Source organism: Cucumis sativus, chromosome 6, assembly GCF_000004075.3.
Source record: "Cucumis sativus cultivar 9930 chromosome 6, Cucumber_9930_V3, whole genome shotgun sequence".
Lineage (NCBI taxonomy): Eukaryota > Viridiplantae > Streptophyta > Magnoliopsida > Cucurbitales > Cucurbitaceae > Cucumis > Cucumis sativus.
In genome coordinates, this window is record NC_026660.2 from 8,920,665 (window position 1) to 8,945,534 (window position 24,870).

General features: G+C 36.2%; 3 protein-coding genes and 1 long non-coding RNA gene across 8 annotated transcripts; 1 reads left to right on the forward strand and 3 right to left on the reverse strand.

The window, feature by feature from the left end:
• Positions 1-2,442: 2,442 nt before the first annotated feature.
• On the reverse strand, positions 2,443-11,067 carry LOC101205662 (protein HIGH CHLOROPHYLL FLUORESCENCE PHENOTYPE 244, chloroplastic). Its single transcript, XM_004139900.3, has 8 exons — positions 10,793-11,067; positions 10,430-10,665; positions 10,201-10,299; positions 9,791-9,985; positions 9,244-9,336; positions 9,057-9,152; positions 8,446-8,586; positions 2,443-3,000 (listed from the first exon to the last, which is right to left on the reverse strand). Exons 1-8 carry the CDS (start codon positions 10,923-10,925, stop codon positions 2,824-2,826), a joined length of 1,170 nt encoding a protein of 389 aa, XP_004139948.1. The 5' UTR covers positions 10,926-11,067; the 3' UTR covers positions 2,443-2,823.
• Positions 3,071-8,439, reverse strand: LOC116404595. The gene is made up of 2 exons (XR_004217531.1): positions 6,321-8,439; positions 3,071-6,163 (listed from the first exon to the last, which is right to left on the reverse strand). It is a non-coding gene; the product is annotated as an uncharacterized LOC116404595 (long non-coding RNA).
• Positions 11,068-14,580: 3,513 nt separating the features above from the next.
• On the forward strand, positions 14,581-18,890 carry LOC101205427 (RNA polymerase II subunit 5-mediating protein homolog). Of its 3 annotated transcripts, none has more exons than XM_031887096.1 (11): positions 14,581-14,867; positions 15,012-15,230; positions 15,356-15,415; positions 15,842-16,009; positions 16,863-16,929; positions 17,344-17,570; positions 17,690-17,788; positions 17,889-17,958; positions 18,123-18,253; positions 18,423-18,500; positions 18,591-18,890. In XM_031887096.1, the coding sequence occupies exons 2-11, from the start codon at positions 15,024-15,026 to the stop codon at positions 18,645-18,647; spliced, it is 1,164 nt and encodes a 387-aa protein (XP_031742956.1). In that variant the 5' UTR covers positions 14,581-14,867; positions 15,012-15,023; the 3' UTR covers positions 18,648-18,890. The 3 variants fall into 3 exon arrangements, with proteins under 3 accessions (XP_031742956.1, XP_031742955.1, XP_004139947.1); XM_031887095.1 differs by having other exon boundaries at positions 14,582-14,867; positions 15,006-15,230; XM_004139899.3 differs by having other exon boundaries at positions 14,582-14,867; positions 15,006-15,230; positions 17,925-17,958.
• LOC101208792 (switch 2) lies at positions 18,823-23,643 on the reverse strand. Of its 3 annotated transcripts, none has more exons than XM_011658642.2 (8): positions 23,084-23,643; positions 22,432-22,538; positions 21,085-22,000; positions 20,540-20,787; positions 20,274-20,400; positions 19,925-20,200; positions 19,606-19,846; positions 18,823-19,293 (listed from the first exon to the last, which is right to left on the reverse strand). In XM_011658642.2, the coding sequence occupies exons 1-8, from the start codon at positions 23,594-23,596 to the stop codon at positions 18,971-18,973; spliced, it is 2,751 nt and encodes a 916-aa protein (XP_011656944.1). In that variant the 5' UTR covers positions 23,597-23,643; the 3' UTR covers positions 18,823-18,970. The 3 variants fall into 3 exon arrangements, with proteins under 3 accessions (XP_011656944.1, XP_011656945.1, XP_031742954.1); XM_011658643.2 differs by having other exon boundaries at positions 18,823-19,278; positions 23,084-23,639; XM_031887094.1 differs by having other exon boundaries at positions 23,161-23,546.
• Positions 23,644-24,870: the final 1,227 nt, after the last annotated feature.

Here is a 24,870-nt window from a genome sequence, read left to right on the forward strand (position 1 = left end):
AAAAAGAAAACAAAACGATCCTGTAATTCTAAAGCTTATGTATCACTAGGAGGACTCCTAGAGTACAGTTAACTTTCATTGGAAACAAATTAAAGAATACAATCGTCATACAAAATAACAAAACCCACAACCACCCTAAACAAAAGGAAAGAAATAAGACCTAGCAAATAATTATGAAAAGAAAGTCATCGTCGTTTTTTGATGCGCACGTTCAATGGCTGCTTGAGGAAAAAACGTTTCATTGCATTATTAATGCAAAAGCTACATCAGAAACGAGGAATATTATACTTTGTTGAGACACGATCTTTGGACTTTGGTACCTCGAACTCATGATGAGCTGTAATTGTTTAATATAGCTTATCAATTGGCAAAGGATATCACCAAACCCATAGCCTAACGGCCAATTTGGGTGTCTTGTCTCTTGGCGTGGCAAAACGACGAAATCTCCAATCTTAGGGGTGAAATTTGAATACTAAAGTGTATTCAAACTTATACAATTTTTAACAATTATATAATTTTGAGGGATCAATTTTAATAATTGAAAATTGGTTGCAATTTTGCAACTGACACTATATTTTAATGGTAGTTTCATATAGATGTGCTAAAAACTGACCTGTACGTTGAACATGGAAAAAAATGGAGTACTACCATAGTACCAATTCCTTCCATTCATTTAATTACATATCACAAAATGATTTACTATTCATTTATTTTATAGACCTCAAATAATCTTTATATATTACTTTTGTTGTAAGCAACAAAGGGAGATAGCATGAAAAAAAATTAGTTAAACAAGGCATCTCCTGTAGAGAAACAAATTCTGTGTCTATTTTGACAGGATCAAGCAAGAACAACTTCGCCCCTAAAATGTGTTACACTTTATGACATTCTGAAGAAGACTAACAATGCATGCTCCATTTCTCTACACTACGCCTATGTCCACTGGCCCTTTATTTCACATAATGTCGATTTCTTTTCTAATGTCAAATTCCATCATCACCAATGAATTGTGGAGCCCTTGCAATATGCTAATTTCACACGGACAGAGCTTTGTGATCAACAAAGTCGGTCAATCATGGATGATCCTCCAGTGTGCCACTGGAAAGCTCCAGCGTATTTTAAATTGTCTAGAAGTGTTGCAAAACCATGATGCTATTTGCCGTTCAGTTCTATATATCACCTCATAGCTTCTAATAAACAAAATAATGGCAATTGGCCATTGGTTTTGCTATACCTTGGTGGAAATGTTGCTGCCCAGAGACTGGTTATATAATATTGCGGTTCAATTTTATACTTCCGTGACAAATTTCTCTATAATAGCTTTTCTGTAGGTTGCTTGAACATGACACGATCAGCACAAAGTTCTCTTGTCTTCTACTGCTAAAGCTTAAAACCTGATCTCAAAGTGATCCTTCTACACACTCTCATACCAATTAGCTCTCCACGTCTCTTTTCTCACCCTTTTCACATTAAGTTATCGGATGTCCCCGAAGGGACCACCCTTTTTCGCATTAAGTAAGATCGCTTTTCAATATCTAAAGTTCCTTAACGAGTTCACCTTTCCATCACTTTCAGTATAGCTTGAGATTACTTGTCCAAGTAAACAAAAGACTCCCATGCTAAAAAGACTACTCTTCAGCTTTTATCAAAAGCCCCGGTCTACTAAAAACAAATCTTGAATGTTAATGGACTATTCAAGTAATCAGCAAGTTTCCATTTCTTCAAAAACGAAAATAGTACTTGATATTAAATTATCAACAGACTACAATAATGATAGAGATAAGTTGGAGGCATACCTTCAATTCTAGCCGCATTTAAGTTCCACCCTCATTGGCATTGCTGACATGTTTGTGTGCAGGACATTCCAGGCAACCTGAATTAGCATAGCATTGCCATTGTAAAATAATGAATAGACTTGATGACAGCAGCCCTACTGGATTGCGTAAAGTGCCTCTCTTCCTGTCATCACCATTTGCCTACGAATTTTTTCTGAAGTACCTTGAAGGAATCAGACAATCTGTTCCATCCAAAACAGATCAATAATAATGAGATAGAGTGTCCTTGAACGAAGTGTTCTTCCATTTTAATTTTATTCCTTCCCTTAATTTTGAAAAGGAAATGAACTTATTTGCACTGTTCCATATAATTATTCGAACATGGACCCCACCCTTCCTAAACCTGCCTCGGTCAATATCAGTTCAATGATCTCTCAATATATTTTTCAGAAAAAGTCAAGACTATTATTAAAAAGTTACAAAAAGAAATAATACACCTAGTTACGTGGAAACAACCCAGGGAGAAAAACCATCATAGACCCTTTCTTATTATTTTATTATGAATGATAAAGATACAAAAGAGGAAAGAATAAATAGGCAACATGAGCCTTAGCAGAAAAAGAAACAAAAACTAAGATATAATAATTTACACAAATACCCTTGAACCTTCAACAACAAGCCCATAAATTCTAACAATTATAACTGTCTGTACGAGTGAAAGATGTTCATAAATTTATGAACAAAAGTTCAAGTTGTACAACATATTACTTTTCAAACATATTATTTTTCACAAATTTATGATGAGAGATTTACTTTTAATCTCAGCATACACAACTTTTGTAAATATACAGTGAAGTGTGATCTATCAGCAAACGACCAATTAAATTTTCGCTACTACAATTGAACAGGATAATATAGACAGAACTGAGGTGGACATGGGGTAAGGGGAAGAGAGAAGGAATAACTGGGCATACCTTGCAAAAGAAGTTACGATGTATCAAGAGTTAAAATACATACAAAGCTTCATTTACATTACAAATTGAAGACTTCATATAAAAATGTCAGATTGCTTAGATTGTGCTTTGAGATCCTTCAATTTCTTCAAAATATTAGTGAAGTAATCCTGCAGGTATTTCTCTAAAGTTATTATATCTTTTGCATCTACACCAAGGAGATTGTATGTCTCTGTCATTGGAACGGAGAAAACAGTGTCGCTTGTAAGAACCTACAAATGCCCCAATAAAAGATGTAGGTTAGCTTCTATAAACGAACATATCACCTATTAGACAAGTAGCTTAAGGTAATCAGCTCTCACACTTTTTATTAATTACAAAACGGTAATATTTATACAAATGGACAGGAGGGATAGGTTGTTGAATAAAACTAATAAAATAACGACCTATCAAACTAATTACAACTGTTAATAACTAAACCTTTTCTAATACTCCCCCTCAAGATGGAGAGTTATTCTTTGACACCCATCTTGCTCATCAAGGGAAATAGGACAGCAGCAGTCAATGGCTTTAGTAAAAATGTCAGCTAGTTGAGCAGAGGAGCATATGGGCATTAACTTGATTGATCCATCAGCAACTTGATCTCTTATAAAATGACAATCAAGCTCTATGTGTTTTGTTCGTTCGTGGAACATGGGATTCAAAGCTCTATGTATTGCACCTTGGTTGTCACAAAAGAGGAGCTGGTTTTGGAGAGTTAACTTGAAGTTCCATGAAAAGACTTTTAAGCCATACAATCTCACATGAAGCAACGACCATTGCACGGTATTCTGCTTCTGCAGATAACCGGGAAACCGTTTGTTGTTTCTTGGACTTCCAAGATATCAATGAGCCACCAAGAAAAACACAAAACCCTGTAATAGACCTCCTAGTGTCAACACATGAGCCCAATCAGCATCAGCACAAGGCTGGATTGAGAAATCTGGAACTCTAGACAGAAAAAATTTGCCGGCTGTTCCTTTGATGTAACGAATCAAGTAGCTAACAGCATTCAAATGGGTTTTGTTTGTTTTAGACGTAAACTGGCTGAGTTTATGCACAAAAAAAGTAATATCTGATCGTGAAATTGTCAAATATAACAAACGACTAATTATTCGTCTATAAATTGAAGCATCATGTAACAAATCTTCTTCTGAAGAGGAGGGTTTTATTGAAGGATCCATCGGAATGATACTTGGTTTGGCACCAAGCAATTCTGTATCTTCAACGAACTGTAAAGCATAATGTCTGTGGGATAAAAATAGGCCAAAGACGATCTTGCCAACTCCAATCCAAGAAAACTTTCATGAGCCTAAGTCCTTAGACGGAACTGCTTATTCAACAGTCTTTAGATACTAAGACTTGGATAACGAAGTTTCTATGTGAAGTGGAGAGAGATTCGTATGACAAATATTTGTTAATGGGATATCGAGTAGAAGAATCAGTGACTCAGTTGGCTAGATTGGAGTCCATGACCATAAGGTTGCAATGGTAGGCTTGAAATAAGAAGGTGCCTTGGTCACTCTTGTAGACTTTGTAAGTGGCAGCAAAATAGGAGCATCATGATTATGGCTATTAGAATCTGGAGGAACATTATTCACATCACTTGCAACTTGCAATTGATCATCAGAATGATGACTTGTAGTTTCTTCAAGAGATTCTTGATTAGGTAATTCACCATGATCATTAGATGGTTCTCTCGCATCTGATGAAGGATCTCCATGATCATCTGAAGAAGAATGTGTAGAATCAGCCATACTGAATGACCTTGGAAGCACGAAACCAGGAAAAGGATCTTGTGTTTGTACATTATCTGTCATATGATGAAATGGGAAAACTGATTCATTGAATACAACATCCCTTGAGATAAAAGAACTTGCACTGTTGAATATCATATAACTTGTATGCTTTCATTCCTTGTGGATATCCACCAAAAACAGAGGCAATAGCACACAGCTGAAACTTGGATCTATTGTGGCACAAGGTTGAAGCAAACCGTAGTGAGCCAAAAACTCTTTTTTGTTTGTAGTCGGGTACATCTTAATAAAGAAGTTGATATGAAGACTCTAGTTTGAATAGTCCAGACAGAGTTCTGTTTATTAAAAAAACAGCTGCAGTTATACATTCTCCCCAAAAAGATAAAGGGTCATGAGGTTGAAAATAAAGAGCTCGTGCAACATTGAGTATGTGTCGATGCTTTCTCTCGACTATGGAATTCTGCTGTGGACAGCCAACTGTTAGACCCACAATTTTTCACACATCTAAGAGAAGGGGCAAAAAGGGGAATGCACAGGATGGTGGAATAAGAGAGTCAATTGGAGGGGAGTAATATACACCTGAGGGCCACACTTGTAAGGAAATATAAAGGGAATGTTTTGGGGATTAGCCTCTTTCGGTTTTGTTTCGGAAAAAGCTGCTGTAGGCTTTATTAGGAGAAGTTTCCAGCCTTCATGAAGAAGCTGGGTTACTATTCTTGTTGCTTTCATTTTCCTTATTTGTTATTCCTGATTGTTTGTTAGACCAGCTGGGTTACTGTTCTTGTTGCTTTCATTTTCCTTACTTGTCATTCCTGATTGTTTGTTAGACTTTTGAGTTTATTATATCAACGTATTGCACAGAGTACTTTCTCTGTTTTGATTTGTTGGGATTTTTCTGCTTTTCAGGTTTGGGGTCCTAACAAATTGGTATCAAAGCCTCAACATCCTTGGGAGAACACGTTCAATGGCTCATAAACAATTGAAGGAAAGAATGATGTCCAGTGAGAAGGAGATCATAGACTTGAAAGAGATCTAGATCTTACTCGGATTGAAGAAGAGTGTGGAACAGCTTGCGAAAGACATGAAAGAGAGTGCCTCCAGTCAAGGAGGAATATCAAGGACGTCTGATGCCTTGGTACTGCCAGGCCACCCATTACCCAAGTGTATAAGAGGAGGGGTAAAAAGGAAAATTCCGCATAGACGGTATGGAAGTTAGAATGGTTAGTGGTCCTAGAACCACGTGGCAATAGAGAACAGGATAACTAATCAGGGATAACAAAAAAGCTCCAACCATTTTCTTCGGAGAAATAAGAAGAGAGTTAACAGAGGAAATGAATAGTTTTTTATCCTCGGGCACTCTCCCACTATTTGCTCTTCTTCAATGATAAAACATCTCTTCCTTTTCCCTTTATTTAATAGTACTCGCTTCAAGTGTATTATTTTGCAGCTACAAAGAAAAAGACCTATGAATACTGTTTGAGTAAATCCCTTTGCAACTAACCTTGCCTTGTGTCTGTCAAGATTACCATCTGCTTTGTATTTGAGAGAGAATACCCATTTGCATCCCACAATTTTGAGTCCCTTGGGTAGAGCACAAATCTCCCAAGTTCTATTCTTTTCAAGAGTCTTCATCTCTTCCCTGAAAGCATTCTTCCATTCAGGACACTCTAAAGCAGCGTAGATATTTTTCGGTATTATGGTAGAGTCAAGGCTTGTTGTAAAAACTCTGAACTGTGGAGAGAGATTATCATAGAAAACATAGTTACAAATGGGATGTATAGTACAGGACTTGGTACCTTTTCTCAGAGAAATGGGAATGTCAAAAGGGATCATACTCATCAAGTTTCTTTGTATGACCCTGTTCAACTTCTTCATTATTACTGGTTTCTGTTCTGACCTCAGTCTCATCAACACAGTTCTTCTTTTTCCACATTTTCAAGAACAGCAACATCAGACATGTCATTCTCACTCATCGTATTATTAGTACAAGGTTCAGTAGGGTTTTCCATACCTTGATCTCGAGGAGGTTCGGAATCTTAGACTAGAGTTGGTGGTTGACTAGTAAGGACCCGACTACCTTTTTGAGATTCCTTTTATAATACGCTTTCCAATGAACTTGGTTTGTGGGTAGGACTATGAGATGAGGATTGATGTTAGACATAGTACTAGGAGTAGGTTCAATAAATTCGAAGGTGTTGTTAGACTCTTCACTCACACTCTCCCCCGGAAGATGGCTAATGGGAAAGTAGGGTCGGTCCTCACAGAAAGTAACATCCACAGTAACAAAGTATTTCCTGGACAGCAGGTGAAAATATTTATAACCGTGTTGATGAAGAGGATACCAACAAACACACATGTCTGAGCTTGAGGGTAAATTTGGTCTGATTAGGGCCAAAATTACTCAAACACACGAAGAGGAACCTCAGAAACAAGATAAGTAGAGGGTAGGACTCCTTAAGACAGCCTATGGGAGTATGAAGGTGGAGGATACGAGAAGGCATTCTATTGATTAAATGAGCTGCTATAAGAATAGTATCTCCCCACAAGTATGAAGGGAAATGGAGGTCTGGCAGTGGCGCATGGGAGGGGCATGGTGGCGTGTGAGGTGTGTTCGGTGGTGCGAACGACTGCAGAATTCACAGGGATGCATTTTCCAACGTTTTCTGAAGGCGGCGGAACCATTTGTCCATGGCAGCACTGATCCGAGCATGACGGCGGCACTAAAACTGGTGGTTGTCTCCTTTGTTTGATTTCCATCATTGGTTGTGTCTTCTAGGGTTTCTAAGGTGTGTTCAATGTCCCGCTCTAATACCATATTCAAAGTAGAGACAAAGAGCACACACCGATTTACGTGGAAACCCAAGTACCAGGAGAAAAACCACGATATTTTTAGTTTTTTTTTCTGATGAATTTATACAATAGGCACAAAAAGGGAGAATAAATAGAATACAATAAGGAGTAAAAAAGGAAACGATTTAGGAAATAGAGAAAATCTTCCATATTCTTTCCAAAAATACTCTAAGGGCCAAGCCCACTAATTCTAACAAATACCAAACAACTTCCTAGCGCTTAAATTAGACTGGTCATGTTATGGAATATTGTCAAAAAAAAAACACTTTAAATCGTGTTGTGGTATTTCATAAATTCCTGTTCTGTTTTAATCAGTAAAATTATATAGACCAGCAGATTCAGATTTTTCTTTCCTTCATTTCATTAACATCAAAATCTCTACATAGGTGGAAGAAAAGAAATCTTCCTAAAAGCTAAGGAGCTTAAGACACCCCAGTTAAAAGAGTGAAGACTACCTACATTACTCTTTAGAGACAATGCACCAAAAAGGGTCCAAAAAGCGACTGATGTCCCAACACATGGGACTCCATTCATATCCCAAAAGAAACTGTGAGCAAGGGCTAATTTGTTTATATTAAATTACAAGTCTGGTTTGTATCTAATAGGTCTCTAAACTTTAAATATCAAATACGTCCCAAAGATCCTTAGACTTTAAAATTGTCTAATAGATATCTAAACTTCTAGTTTTGTATACAATAAGTTTTGAAACATTAAGAAAATGTCATATAGGCTAATGAGACATTAGATACAAAATTGAAAGTTCAATGACTTATTAGATGCTAAATTGGAAGTTTGAAAATTCATTAGAAACTCGTGGACCTATTAGACACAATTGGAAATTCAAAGACTATAAAGTTCAATAACCGATTAGATAAAAATTTGGTAGTTCAAGGTTGAAACTTGGAATTTAACCTAATTTTAAAAAATAAGACTATATCCATGAAAGGGGAGCCTTTTTAATTCCGACTGTAGCTTATCTTATCAATGACAGGACTTTGTGTTTTATAGGAGAAGGGGAAAAGAAACCAGCTATAATAGATGCACTTGAGAATAAAAACAAAGGCCAATTACCTCCGAAAATGCTAATCTATCAGCAACATCATTTGTCCACTCAAAAAACCTTGTCAATTGACGAGTGAATCTCAACACTGAAACTGGGACAGTAGTAACATTTGCATCTTGTCCAGCAAGCCTCTCACACAATGTTATGACCTGCAAACAAAATGAAACTTAAGGAAACACACAGCCTTTTGTTCCGTGGGCCAAATGCACAACAGTCTAGGTCACGAATGCAATGTTAATAGAACAAATATTCCAACTAAAAAATGTTTTAATTTGCTCGATAACTGCAAGTTCTAACTCAAACACTAGTTCATATTCACCTAAAAAGTCAAGATATATTGAAAAGAAATTGTCTCAATAGCTACAAGTTCTAACTAAAATATCTAATCAGCCATTCCTACAAGATACAGACTTACGTTTTCCTTGCACCATCCGACTGTGGACAGAAAAGGGAAGTAAAAAGGGGTTGTATAGGTCCAGATAACATAGCTCAACTTCGAAGTGCTTTTTCATTTAAATTTAGCTCAAGATGATCGATGAAACTAAAATTACTATTTTGTGTAGGAAATAAAGAGCTCCAATAAAGAGTCTACTAAAAAAAACAAGATATGGTTGCTTACCTCTTGAGTTGTCCATGCACGAGGGCCAGCAAATGTAAGAAGTTTCCCATTCATATTCTCATTACGCAATGCAATAAATGTCAACCTGGCTATATCCTAATTAATAAAAAATACACATTAGATATTAAAACTTTTAATTTATGATATCTACATTGGAAACAATTGAAAGCAATATGGTTAACCAAACCTGGGTGTCCATGTAGGCAATTCTTGTCGGAGCATCTGTTCCCCAAACGGATTTCTCTTCTAAAATAGGTACTGCATACTGCCCTATGAGACCCTGAACGGACAAGGATTTTTTTCTTAGTGTTCACACTCAAGGATAAAATGAAGGTGATGAGAAAATAAATGGAGAAAACCCATAACTCAAATTGAAACATCAATTAAATGGAAAGACATCCAGGGAAAAAAAAAGACCGATTGATAATCAGTATATCTACACCTGAGGCTATAAACTATCCATCTGTTCATGCAAATGAAAAAAGTGAACCATTTTGAAAAACAGATACCTTAAAAGGTATTATACTTCCAGAACAATTAATCTCAATTGATTTGTAGACTTATTTTATTTGCTTAGTAAGTTTTCGTGAACAGACTACAGGAATGATTCTGTTATGAAGAAAGGTCCTCCGAGAAGGTGGGGTAGATCAAAACTAGCAAAAACTATCAAAAATAAAAGAAACTAATAAATTATAATGGAGAAAACATGGAGCTTCAATTAAGGAGATAATTACTTGCATGAAACCGCATAAACGAATAATGATGTGATTTAAGCCTGCGTCCTTGAGAAACTTCTCAGTGCAGTACTTGATCTCCATAAGTGGAACTTCGGGATGCTTGTCACAGTTATGGATGGAGAAGAAAATATACTTCTGGATTCCCATAGCCTTGGCACATTGTATCAGAGCAACTTTTCCTTCCCAATCTACCTAAATAGAAGATAAGTCAGGTAAGACATAGATCACCATAAAGCTATGAGAGAGACTATTGTTAAACTTAAAATCTCAGAGTGTAACAGAATATAGATATCAAAAATTGGAGAAGACAACAGCGTATATTTGGAGTTCAATGGCTATTTCCACAGTCAGAAAATGTCAAGCTAGTAATTATAGAAAAATATGTAAAAGCTCAATACGAAAATCACCGTCTTAATGGGCTCTTCCGGGCGTCCTGTAGCACAATCTATGATAGTATGAATCCCGACCAATGTCGCAGGGATAGTTTCTGGTTTACTCAAATCTGCCTGCATTACGTACAAAAATGCTACAGCCTCAGTACTAACACAAAAGCGTTGACAAAATTGAAATGTATCTAGAAAATCATAATCAATGGAAACGAAGAGTAAAAACATAAATATCGAGAATGATACAGACATTGACAACTATGGCGCCCCAATCGCGAAGAAAATCAGCAGGAGCCGGTCGAGGCCTAACAAGACAACGAACCTCGTAGCCTTCGTCCAACGCGCGCCTCACAATCTGCCTACCCAGGGTTCCAGTGGCACCAACCACTAGAATGCTAGTAGGTCTTACCGGTGTCCCCGGGGCCAGATTCACTGGTCCAGTCTGCTGAGCCGCACATCTAACCAACGGTAGCCAACAAGATCTCCCTAACGCAACACCATCACAAAAACAAACAGAAAAATAATCGGAATCCATAATTCTCTCCATTCATATAGTAAGAAGCTATGAAATAGTCGTTGAACAATGGAGAAGAAGAAGGTGAGCAGTTACTACCGGAGGAAGATGAAGTGAAAGAAGGAAATGAAGAGAAGAGAGTGTCGGAGGGCGCAAAGGAGCGGCGGGAGGAGAAGGCGTCGCGGTGAAGGTTGACAGGTGTCACGAGTTGCGTGGGCAGCCTGAGCGCCATGGATGAATCCTTTTGGTTTGTGTGTAGTGTCTGTCACGAGAGAAGAAAGGATGAAGAAAAGAAGAATAAAGGATGTGAAACTTGCCACGTCATCTCACAATTGGATTGTGATACATTCCACGTGTACTACTTCACTCCTTTGCTTTCTCAGTTAGCTCTCTTTTTCTTACTTTGCCCATTTCCTACCTCTTCAAACTCTTCTTCTTCATGATTTTGATGGTTTCATTCTCTCCTTTTCCTTCACATCCGCCTCCCTTCACTTTTTTATCCTATATCTTAAATTAGTTCGTATTAACTAACTAATTATTCCATGTTTTTATGATAACAAACCTTATTTTATTTATTAACAAGTATTTTGATGGGACTACTCTACAAGGATCGAAATTACGATTTCAACTTATTTTAATTGGAACAACGAAAAAGTTAGTCAAAACAAGCTTAACTTAAAATTGCGACAATCCTTTAATATTTGGTTTTATTTTAAAAAGAAAATGAATTGAAAAATAACATGAATTTAATATTATTTTATTATTAGTGTTTGTGTCTAACGATTAGATAAATTTAAATCTCCACCGTCTCATTTTGTTTTACAAGATTTGATGGACCAAATTGATTTTAGATTTTACATATTATTTTTCAATCCTCTCCAAAAATTCAAAGTCTCAATTATTGTTGCTCTCTCTATCCTATTCTTAAGAGAGAATTATTGAGTGCTACAATTTTGTAAATCTACTCTTTGAGAAAGTTTTTTTTACTGTGTTCTTCATTTTCAAACTTTTATAAGGGTTGCTCTTGATCCCAGGTTGTTGTTGCAATTCACCTTGTGTCTCGTACAAGGTACGGTATCTCAAGTTGTCTAATCGCCTACCTATCACCTCGCCTAATGATTATCTCATTGTTGGAAAGGAATGGCAAATAGTCAAATCGTCAAGAACCAAATCGCCTAATTAGCTGCAAAATAGAAACGGGTTAGAAAATGGCTAAGTCGCAAATCGTGCTCTCTTTATGCAAAAAGTTTGATCGCCTCGTCGTCCCAGGATAAAACAGCATCTCTTCTCAATTAGTTTTGCACCAAAATTAATTAGAATTCACAAAACTCAAGAAGACACTGCATTGCTCGGTATACTCAAGAAATTTGGGGAGAGAATAAAATTGATCGTATATTTTATGTGTTACTTGAAGTGAAGAATGAGACCATATATATAGAGGTGGGGAGGCAACCAACGGTCATAAAATTAAAGACAGAATAAAAAACTGAACCGATTATGCCATTTATTTAGTTTCGTTTTGGAACAAAATAAAATACCATTTGATTAGATAAAAATTTTGGTTTTGGAGAGTCAAAGACAACTATTTGTAATGAAGAGAACGTTTGAAGGTAGTTTTAGAGTATATATATATTATTCCTCCTTGCCACGCACACCCTACGAACTGACAACGGCGACAACACGCACGCATGAGGAGATATGGGCATATCTGAAAAAATGTTGACTTTTGATTTTGACTTTGAAAAATCAAACTTTGACGGTCATTATATTCAAATTTGATTTGAATTTTAGAAAAATGAATTCAGATTCATGCTTGGGAGATTGAAATTCGTCAAAATGGGCAAAATGGTTATGACCATATTACCTTTGGACTAAAGTTAGTGACACAATACAACATTTGGTTGGATAATTCCACTAACACTGGGATAAGTGGCTACATGAGATGTACACATAACCCACTAAATTCCACTAATTGTTAATGGAAAATGAGGGGTTGAACTTAGGTTAATCTTTACATGCAATTGTTACATGTCTTTTGCCTATTATTAAAATAAAAAGTCTTTAAAAAAAATGTTTCCTAAGTTCTCCCAACCCTAATCCAATTTTCATCTATCTCTCCTTCATTTCTTCACTTATTGGGTCCCACAACCCGATTCTAATTCTGTAGAATAGTGGGTAAACTCTAGTGATGGTTTCGGGTTTGTGTTCGTGAGGAGACATTGAGGATCAAGAGACTTTGAAGAATAGTGGGTAAACTCTAAACTGCACTAAAGGTATGTTCATGAGGAGATATCTTGCCTGCCCGTATTCGACTTGGCTCCATGCCCCACATTTGACCCGTGTGGACCTTGTGGTTCTTTGTTCACTTTGGGCTGGTTTAAGCCCAAAGGTTGGGTCTTAGGTTAGTTCATAAGGTTAATTGGGTCGGATCAGTGCAATTTGGATGTTTTTCTAGTTGATTCGAGTGGTTTGAGAGCTCAAGGTTAATTTATCTAAGTTGTTTGTGAGTGATCCTCACTCATAAAACTGTATTTCAATAAATGGTTTTCACATGTAAATGTATATCTCTGTGCATGGTTTTCATGAATGTTTGAAATGTTATATTATAATCTTTACATCTCAAATATTATTTGGTATATAGGATGGTATATTGAAACATGAAAATATACGTTTCATATATATACCTCATATCATACTATCGATAATAATGCTCTATATAAAACCTTGTATATCTCGTAATAGTCTTGAATTGGAAACTCTAGAATCCAAAACTAATAGGCAGCCAACCAACAGAAACAAAATGAACAATGAGAGCAGGTGTTGCTCCACATTTGATACTATTATGTGGTAAACCTATTTAACATCACCATCATTGGTAATAGGCAAGTTCTTCTTCAGACATTCTATAAAACTTAAATAAATGTATATATTCAGATTATCCATATCAACAAAATTGCCTAACTTGGATAGCAAGATATTGTGTAACTCTTGAAAAGACATATGTTCATAAACTAAAACTTTTGATTTGCTATAATAACTAATATAGTTGTTCAAATCGTTGAAAACCCCATCATAATATACTTCAATTTTGGTCATACCTGATAAAAAAGAAAATAAATACATATATCACTAGACAGTATAATGGAAAATATATTCTGGTGTGTAATGATCGATGTAAACCGAAAACGATTTTAGACATTATAAGAAAATTTGAAATTAACTTCAATATATGAAAAACATTACAAATTGGATGTAGTATAATAAGTATAAATTCGAAATACATTACTCTCAAATTCAACAAAAATACTGATTACTAATGTAAGAAAAAAATTGAAATACCCAGAAACAAATATGAATAAGATGAAATAAATTTAGTTGATTGACATACTATAATTAACTTTATCGAAAAAACATAAAGAAGATATAACAAATATACCCTCACCAAAAAAAACTTAAAAGAAATCAAGGAAAGAATGGACACACACCGACGAAAACATGCCCTCACCATAAAAGTTTTGATTGGAAGAATAAAAAATGGAGGGAGGGAGAGATGATTGGAAATATTAACCTATGTTAGTTCACGAGAAGGATGATGGAAGACATTAGCATAATTATATTCAATATAAACAAAATTTAGATAAGATCAGTAATTAAATAATTAATAGTATAAATATGTATGTTTTAATATGAATAATAAATATAGTATAAAATAGAATTTAAGACATTTTTGTAAAATTGTAGCAAATTAGGTCATTTCTTTAAATTCTTTTAAGGTAAATTACTCTAAAATATTCTTTTTTTGCAATTTACTGAAATTTTTATGTGAGGGCATTTTTTACTATAACTCAATGGTCTTAAAACATCTACGGCCCCTTCAAGTTCATTTTTCGTAATTCCCCTAGCAATTGAGTACAAAACATTTCAAAATAGCGAGCAAAAATCAAAATTAAGTTGCGGCCTTCAGTCCTGCCAGTGAGCAAGCCGTCGGAGTTCGCGGCGGCCTCTGGGTTCTGTCGTCCTCATCGTTGTCCACCTCGCGCTTACCGTTGAAGGTTGATTGGCTGATTCTCGAAGTTTCTCGTGAGGCGGTTCGCCCTTACGGCCTTACCATCAGAGCCTGCCTTCTGAGGTTGTGAGGTCTAAGCCCCCAATTTGCGAGGCTGAAGTTGAAGGCGTGAGTTGATTTTTAATTCTGGATTACTGCTGAGTTTTTAAAAGAACTAACATTACTCTTCACCCTTCAAAGTCCTAAAACTCTACAAGTTTTAAAATTTTTTGTCTTATTTTTTGTTGACAATTTCCCTGACTTTAGTCACAGAGCGGCGTGATCATGGAATCAGGACGGGTAAAGGGAACCGTGACGTCGTTAGCCTCCTTATTTCCGGCTCAGGATGCCCGCAAGGCTGCATCGCGCGTCCAAGATGCGATTTCTGAGAAGCAGAGGGAGCTTGAGCAACTCCGAGGATTCATAACCGATAACGATAATCTGATAAAGCTCGTCCAGAAATTACCTGAAGAGCTTCACCATGAAGTTATGGTACTTTTGCCTTTTACTTTGTGTTGGGCGTTGGTTGTGATGGAAAAAAAAATAATGTTTGATTGAGATACTGTGGATCTCTCGGTGAATTTATTTGTGGGTTCGACGTGATTGTTGTTTTGAAGGTTCCATTTGGGAAAGCAGCGTTTTTCCCTGGGCGTTTGATTCATACGAACGAGTTTCTGGTAATGTATTGTATATTTGTACTATTTATAAGTAACTTCTTAGAAACTTATCCTCTTATTGGTTGATAAGAAGGGACAAGGATATTATGCGCCCATGAATTCATTAAGTAGATGTTCCTGTTGGTTTTCAAGTAGTAAAAGCATTTTTTTGTAGAGCACATGGGACTTGGTCCTATCGTCCTTCTTCTCTTCTGTTCATTAGCCTAACGATCTTTACTCTCTACGTACATTGTTAGAGCCCCTTGTAAAACTTGAACTCTGACCCAAAATTAAGGGAAAAAGAGCACATTACTGGGTTTAGACGATCACTATTTATATTTTGATCACTAAATTAGAAATGTTTGTGGCCGAGTTCTGGACAGAATATGTGGAAAGGTTTTCTTTTCAACACATCAAGTTGAGTACCAGACTTAAATCCAAGTGCAGGTTCTTCTTGGGGAAGGTTACTATGCTGAGAGAACATCCAAACAAACAGCGGAGATTTTGAAAAGAAGAGGTAAGGCTTTGGATTCTCAAGTTGATTCTCTGAAGGCCATGATGGATAATCTTAAAGCCGAGGCCTCATTTTTTGATGCTACAGCTTCTGAGGCTGAGGTAAGTTTAGCAATCAATTGGTTAGCCATACCATAATGTGAAGTTAGTAAAAAATTTATTGTTTTTCTCTCTAGTACTGAAATTTTAATTTCTTGTTCAAAGCTTTAGATTATATTTGTAAGCTAGAAGTATTTTCTCTCTTAAAGAGAGAGAGGGAAAGGTTGAATAGTTTAGAGTGGATAAGGATTATGAGATATACTTGGGAATCACATTTGTAGTTAAATTTCTTGTTTGATAGCATTAAATTTTGTTTCTCTTTTAAAATGACTAGAATATAGTGGTCGATGTTCTGAGAGAAACAAAGAAAAGGAGAACGACAAATCTTGGATGTAAAAAATAGATGAACAATGTGAAACTAATATTTAAGGATCTCTGGTCCACAAGGTTGAATAGTTTAGAGTGGATAAGGATTATGAGCCGTACTTGGGAATCGCATGTGCAGTTAAATTTGTTTGATAGGATTAAATTTTGTTTCTCTTTTAAAATGATTAGAATATAGTGGTTGATGTTCTGAGAGAAACAAAGAAAAGGAGAACAACCAATCTTGGATGTTAAAAATAGATGAACAGAGTGAAACTAATATTTAAGGATCTCTGCTCCACAAGTTTGATAATTTCGTGGAAGCAATTGAATGGAAATTACTATTATGGTTTCTCTTTCTTATTCAACAAATACTGGTTTTTAAAGTCCTGCACAAGGACATTATTGACATCTGAAAAAAATTTATAATAAAGTAACTCTAATTGGCTTGAATTAAAACAGTCTAAAAAAGAGTCGTTACAGAGGTACCTTGGCAATGAGCTTTACTATTTGGATCAAATTATCATACAATTTCATTTTGATGTTCTATCAGGATGGTCTAGTCGAGATAAAGGAGGAATATGTGGAAGAAAACTTTTGTGAGCAGGAATCCACATCAGGTTGGTTCTTATACCTTTCCCTCTTTTTGCTGCTGTGTTATGTTTTGGTTGAGACTTCAATGGTAAAGAGCTTAAGACTTCCTGGTGGTATGATTTCCCTTCCAGTTAATATTGGGTTGAATGTGTGAGTTAAGCTGAAATTTGACTTTGTTCCAATTTGACTTTCTTCATCCCCATCGTATTATTTATGAACTGTCTTGGGATTGACAACTTGGCACTGTTAGGTAGGTGAGGCCTTGTGTACCGTATTGTACATGTGAATAATTGTATTGCACATATGAATAATTTTACTTAGCTTTTGCTGTTGTCTCCTCCTTTGTGTGCACACCATAATTGCGTTTGAATATTTATAAGAACTACTTGTAAGTACAGGTAAAACCAGTGAATTACAATGATGTTAATATTTCTTTTCAGGAGTGAACAAGCAAGATGTTCCTAGTGTTTCTGGAGTTGACAAGGCAAAGATTGCAGAAATCGATGCAGAATATGCCCGTATGATGGCCAGATTCGACGAACTTGAGAAGGAAGAAGAACTTGCTGCTGCAAATGGCAACAAAAGTGATGATGAGGATGAGGAAGAGAAAGGAACTCAAAATCAATCTTTAGAGAGGTTCTATGGTGATAAGCAGAGCCTTTCAAAGGTAGTGTCAGGATTAAATGCCTTATACTTAGAGATTTGAAACTCATTGAAAAACATTGTCATCAACAAACTTACTGTATTAACCGTTTCTGATGATTGCTTTATTTGAAACATTTTCAGGGAAGTACATCTACGTGGCCGAGGGATGAAAATGTAAGCAGTAAAGAGCTACTGAATAAGTATCAGAAACAACAAGAGGCCTCAACCAACCCATCAAATGTGACCAACCTCTTATTTGCTCATTTTTTGCTTTACCGTCTATTACTAATTTACTGTGTATTTTGGTTATTTATTGAGTACAATTGATTTGTTAAAACAGCGTTCAGTCCTAAACCATGTTCCTTTTGTTACGCAGTGTTCAGGGCTGTCGGTACAAACGTCACCCAAAGGTTAGTCTTATCCTCTTTTTTTCCCTTCACTTGTCCAGTAACGAATGTAATTTGACATGTATTTGTCCAGATGATAAACTTATCTTATCCATTCCAACTATAGTTAGAATGATTTCCCTAGTTTCCCAAAATAAAATAAAGAATGGTTTCTGTCAACTTTTCAGAAGATGTAACAAGTGGCAACAATTCTTTGACTGAGTCTCAGCGAGTGATAAACCCTAATCCTGCTGCAAAGTCTGTAACGTTTGCTGAAGTAAAAGAAAAGAATCAAACATTGCCTCCATCTACCAATCAGGTACTTCAAAACTTTTTTTTTTATTAATAGAACTTTTAGGTGCCCCAGTGGACTTAAAATATGGATTTTCCCTTAATTTTGAGACTGTTAGTAGTTATTAGGTAACTTCAAGGCTAGTTATAATTTTCAGCTTCATTAATCTATTTTGTGCCCTTTCACTCGGGTGTAGGCTTTCACAGGATCCATAATTGAGCGACCTCCTATCATACCAAAGACTTCTAAACAAGAAACAGAAACTACATTGCAGGTGGGGTTTGCTTAGTTTACACCCTTCTTATTGCCATCATTTTACTTGTTAAATCATTGATGCAAAAGCTAATTACTTCTGATTTGACAGCCTTCTGGTTCTCAACCTTCAAAACCAGTATCCAGATTCAAGATGCAAAGAAGATAGTGAACTGACACTACAATATCATACTTGAAAATGTATCTTAAAGTTTTGCCAGCAATTGATTTTGTTTGCTAGTTTAGATAAAATTCTGTCTAGTTCATTATGCCTTGGTCCGGTTCTCCAATAATATTAACTAAAGAGATAAGTATTGCCTTTAGATTGTGAGAGGCAGAAAAACTGACAGTCTAATTAACAATACTAAATTTATGTTATGAAACAATTACTAAGATTCTCTTTATAACAAAATCCTACATGCTACACCAGTTGTAGTTTAAAATGTTATCACTTTAGTGGACTTTAGTTGAAACCCACGTGGTGAGGGAAACTCAGCCATTTGGTATCTTTTCCTTTCTCCTCCTGTAGTCTTTAAGTACTTTCTGCCTTTGCATTGGGGTTGCAGATAGTAACCATTTGCTGAATTCTAACTCGCCCATTCCCACAAATTCAGCAAGAATACGATACTGGATCTTCTTACGGTCCATGGATGAAGACAAATCATCTAGTTTCCTTTTCTTTATCTCTGGAACGTGTGGCTGCTTGGGTGTACAATCTTGAGCTACCGGCAAGGCCATTTTTGCTTGTGTTCCAGGTCCAGAATTCACTACGTCTTCATTTCTATGCGCATATACAATACCTACAAAACAATGATCTTCAAATATAGACTTGCATGTTACTAAATGTTAGAGCTCTTGATTTACCCAAAAAAAATATTTGTTAGTGCTCTTGAGAAAACAAAGCTGGGTCAATAAGCCCACAATCGAGATTCTGATATCTAAACATACTGACAAAGAAGTTTCTGATGTCTATACTGACAAGTAAGCCGAAAACGTGCTCCAACCCAGGATACTGTCAAATTATGACCAGGTTGGTTTCTGCTCAAATAACTTTGGGGGAAAAATCTAATAACTCATGATCAGAACCAAAGATGCAGGGGATTTGGCTTACAAAAAAAGGAATTTACCTAAGTCTTCAAGCATAGGCTTATTTGTGTTAGTATTTACTGCAGAACTGACAACATTGCTTTTGTCAGAAGGAACAGAAGATCCAGCGTTGGAGGTATTCTGGTCTGTGTTTGAGGCAAGCTCGTCATTTGTTTCTTTTTCCTCGTGCATCTCAATGATCTCACTAGTGAAGAGCTTATCCGACAGGTCCGAGAACAAATTGCAGATACCAAAAAGCTCACCTTGGAATTCTTTACAATCCTGAAAATTTTCCCACTAGTGTTACATGGGTGGGGAGTTCTAACCATAAAACTGACTAAAAATATGAAGTATATGCACCTGAACACCTTCAAAATACCGCTTCTCCATTTTCCCAGAGACAGCAATATTTGATAACTGCTGTTTGTATACTTGGCGAGAGTACACAAGTTCTTCAAGTGAACCAGCAGCAAGAAGGCGGAAAACAACAACATGTCGTTTCTGCCCAAAGCGAAATGACCTATCCTGTGCCTGCAAATCTTGTGCAGGATTCCAGTTTGGATCGAAGATCACAACTCTGTTCGCACTCACAAGGTTCAATCCAAGGCCACCAGCTCTAGTAGATATTAGGAAAACCTAAAAGGAAAACAATTTAGAATCAGACAATGTTGAATTAATTAGTTTAAAAACTTTTATTTTAAGAACTAACCTGCTTGCTTGGGCTCGAGTTGAAGTCGTCAACTAGAGATTGGCGCATGTTGGTTGGAGTGGAACCATCAAGTCTCGAGAATGAATAACCTTTACGTACAATAAACTTTTCTAGTATGTCCAGCATCCTTTAGAACAGGAAAGTATGTTATCGATACTGCTTGTCATAGGTCATCGAAATCCAAAAGAAGTTCAAAACTTCAAAGTAATGAGCTCTTCTAACTTTCTACAAATGATAATGAGAGTAGTTAATGTAAGCAATATAACCTGACAGAGTAACTGAATAGAAGAATCTTATCACCCTGTGAAGTCCAAGAGGAAAATAATTTATCCAGAGCTCGCATTTTACCACAATGTCTAACATCACTAAGGGCCATGAAGCTCTCGTTTTGAGCACTGCCTCCAACAAGATCAATATCAGAGCCATAGACTGCAGAAGCAAACTCTGCATCTCTCCTTTGCTTTTCAGAATCATCCTTTGGATTTGGTTTAATCAGTTCCAGATGGTTGCTTATCTGAGAGTTATTTCAAAAATTTTCAACACGTTTTACCACTTGCAATAAAAAAATTACACAGAACACAAAGCAATTTGAAATTTTGGAATGAAAAGAGAATTTATGCTTTAACACAGCACATAACCAAAGCTGTGGACTGTAGTTTGGGAGTTATCTTGCATCAGTTCTCATTCTACTACTTCAGTAACTCCATATCCTTATAGTGCAATTTCTCATTTCTCAACACAAAAAGAAAACATAGAAATTAAATCAGTCAAGCAACCATTGTAATGGCCATACAAGTGAAACAGATATTACCTGTTGAAGTTTGACAAGGCAAGGAAGAACAATACAGAAAGGACATGAATCACAACCCTCTGGATTGTCTCTGTGAAGGTAAGGCCAAATAATTCCATTTTGTACAGTCCTTTTGCAACACTCTGCTTGGGTGAGAGGGCTCCCACAGCCACAAGGAAGGTCTTTATTAATAAGGCATTGGATATCTGGTAGTTGTAACATTCTTCTATAAACCCTTTTTTGCAATTCGCTCATGGCACAAAAAACAACATTATCTTCCTTTCCCAACATAAGATGCCCAATTGTCTCTTGCTTTGTCCTTCTTAGCATATATTTATGAAGAACTGCAGCTAAATGCTGTTTTCTTTCATCAGCAATCCGTATGAATCTTTCAGGAGCAGTTGACCTTTGGCCATGCTTGAGGGGTTCGTCAAAGAACTCACGGAAATGTTCTCGAGTACCCAAGGATCCAGGTGCAACCAAATCAAAGAGATTAAATAGTTCCATAATTTTGTTCTGCATTATAGTTCCAGTAAGACCAAAGCGCTTCAAAGTTTTTATTCCTGCACATGCACTGTAGAGTTTTGATTTCTCATTCTTAAGCCGGTGAGCCTCATCGATGATCAAAATCTCCCATTTGACCTCCGACAGAATGCCACCATGGATTCGGTATGTATCAAAGCTTGTGATAAGTACCTCTATAGCACCTGCTTCTAGTTTATCATAAATCAAGTCACGGTTTGTCCCATGATAAACTGCAACACTGAAGTTTGCCCATTTTGAGAATTCATTCTCCCAATTATGGATTACCGAAGTGGGAGATACTATTAGTATAGGATCCTTTTTCTTTCCACAAGTTTCCTTCTGGATCCCATCTCCATCTTTGGCGTACACAGCAGCCAGGAAAGCAATAGTTTGAATGGTCTTTCCAAGCCCCCTAATAACATTTAAGAATATAAGGAACAATTACACCATAGCACCAAAATTATGTATGTTTTCAGACAAGAAAGTAAAGATTTAAAATTACGAACTCCTATCAACATAAGTATCATAGACCAAAGTACAGTAAATACATGGTAAATGTGTATTTAATTAAATATTAGCATCTAACGTAAATAGATAAGTCTAACATGGCTCATGCTTACTTCTAAGTTCTAATCGCAAATTAAAGTTTTGTTTAACAAAAGTTAAAAGTTAGATACTTGTAACATCAACATGTTTCTACATGTGTCACTTGAGGTGTCTTCACTTCCATTCCCAGGTTACAGAAAAACAACAATCAACCGAAATGTGGAATATATCAGATCACAGGGTTAGTCAGTATTGGAAGTACATGTGAAAACTCAGATGGGATATATTTATACATACATGTCATCTCCAAGAATGCCTCCATGGCCGTTCTTGTATAAACCATACAAGAATTTGACTCCTTCTCTTTGATGTTCAAGTAACCTACAATTGATAGATGGAGGCACCTGCAACCAATTAAAGGCAAAAAAGTGAGAAAAGATAAATGATTCATTCAGTCATTGAAGTTTTACCGAGTAGACTTAAAACGGAAACTAGACAAAACCAATCTGGTTATATTCAAACGTAATCATTAGGAAAGTCTTAACATTCAAAACGAAGCATCGCCCCACCCGACGTTATTAGTTTATGTAGACAAGGAAGTCTTCGAAATTAGGACCTTTCATATACATGCTAAATCAGTCGACAACTTAATCCGATTCGGGCTTTTAGCTTCTAATCTCCTAGAACTGCTCTAGCTTACTGAATGTTTCTTCCTTCTCTACAAATATATAATATAGTGTGGAAATTCCCGCATCCGTTGATCGAATGAATATGTTGACTTCATAATCTCAACTTAAGAGGTAGGTTATAAGATCCTCATACCCATTTCAACCTTCTCCCCACTGCTCAAAACTGTACAATTGGTTACCTCAACCTATAAAGTTTAAATTCAAGACGAAGAATTAACTACCAATCCCCTAGAAGGACTGAGGAAAAATAAAGAAAAAACCTGTACGAGAGGAAAATCATCCTTCGACGACAAAATCAAAGGTTCGAATGGGCCTGTATGATCAAACTGGAACTGACCCAATTCGCTTCTCTTCTTCGATACGTCTGGTTCTGGCACCTCCACGCCATTCTCTTCCTCTTCCTCTTCCCCTGTCTTAACTCTAACTTGAGTCTGCTGGTTTTGACACTGTGTTCGACATTCAGGCGGGGGAAATGAATCCTGCAGGCGCAGAAGCTGCAAAGAGAGAGAGGATTTGGGGGGTTTTCGAAGAAAACTAACCTCAGATCCTTGGAAGAATGAGGGGTTTGAAGAAATGGGAGAAGTGGGCGCAGATGCCGATGAGGAGAGGCTTTTGCAGGGTTTAAGGGTCTCTTTCAAAGTCTGAAACGACATCAAAGTAGTTGAATTTGCAAAAAAATTGGGCGAGACGATCGCTTGATTCTTGATTTGGGAGAAGGATGACCTAAATATTTCATTGTTCCGGCGATCAACACACCGAATGACAACCGCCATACGAGTTTTTCTCAGGCCACGTCGGATTGTGCTTTCCACGACTCTAACTTAATTTTAAAAAATTTTAAATGATTTTATTCCTAATCAGCATTAAATAATTTACCTTTCACTCAAATATGTGTTGGAACCTTTAAAAATGCATCATTTTTAGTCATCAGTTCTCAAAACAAAGTAAAAAATCACTCCAACTCTCTACTATTACATGTCATTTTAAATTTAAAAAATAACTTTTGAAAGAACAGAGATACAGTTTTTTTTATCTCACTTTTGTAGCTCTAATCCTCATCAGGACAATTACTCGAGGGATTGTCAAGGGTAAGGAAAGGAACAAGGGAAAAAGGAATATAAAAAAAGGGAACAAGGGAAATAGCCTTGATGTGAGACCCTTATCGCGATTAGGCATTTATGCTATGCAAATAGCGTTGATGCAATACAACTTATTTAACTAGCTTATGATTAAGGTGAGCACATCTCAGTGTCTTTAAACGGCACACTTACTCGCCTCTCACGATGCAAATGCCTAAGCTTGATTAAGTAAGGTATATCTAGAAGATTTCACCTACAAAACTTATAGAGTTTCTCTTTTAACGGTGATAAGTAAATAATTGATGTTGATTAGCTGAAACATAAGACGATTAGTTTTCAAGCTAAATTTTCAGCCTTTAATGACGAGTTGGAACTTTAAGACTCACTTGGACACTCATGGGACATAATAAATCTAGAAATTAAGATTCATTCACATCTTTAATGAATTTATAGATTCATTCATATCTTTAATATGTACTTATTAAATGATATGTACTTCCATTTACTAGGGTAGTTGAAAGGGCATAAAATTAAATGTTGTGTCCTTTCATATAACATTTTAATTAGTATAAATAGGGTTGCAGTTTCCACATTTTGATATACAACTTGAAATTGAATGAAATTTCTCATAAAGTGTAATCTCTTAAGCTTTATGCTTTCATTTGTGTTATTGTGTTAGAATGCATATTTAAAACTTTCAATCTAGTTTGATCAATTATATTGTGGAGAGTTTGAAATCTTGAAGTTAGGAACAAGTTCTCCTTGATCTTTGATCAATCTTTCCAAGCCAAAATCTTTTTAGCTCTCAGGTTGTTTAACTATTTGTTGAATCGAGATTATTCTTATTACTGTTGTGGGGTTTACCTAGAATAAGAAGATTTCTCAAACGTGATTGAGGTAGTTTCATTTATCACAACCTCTCAACGCTGGACATTCACACTTGTTCTCCTTTTGAAACAAAAATGATA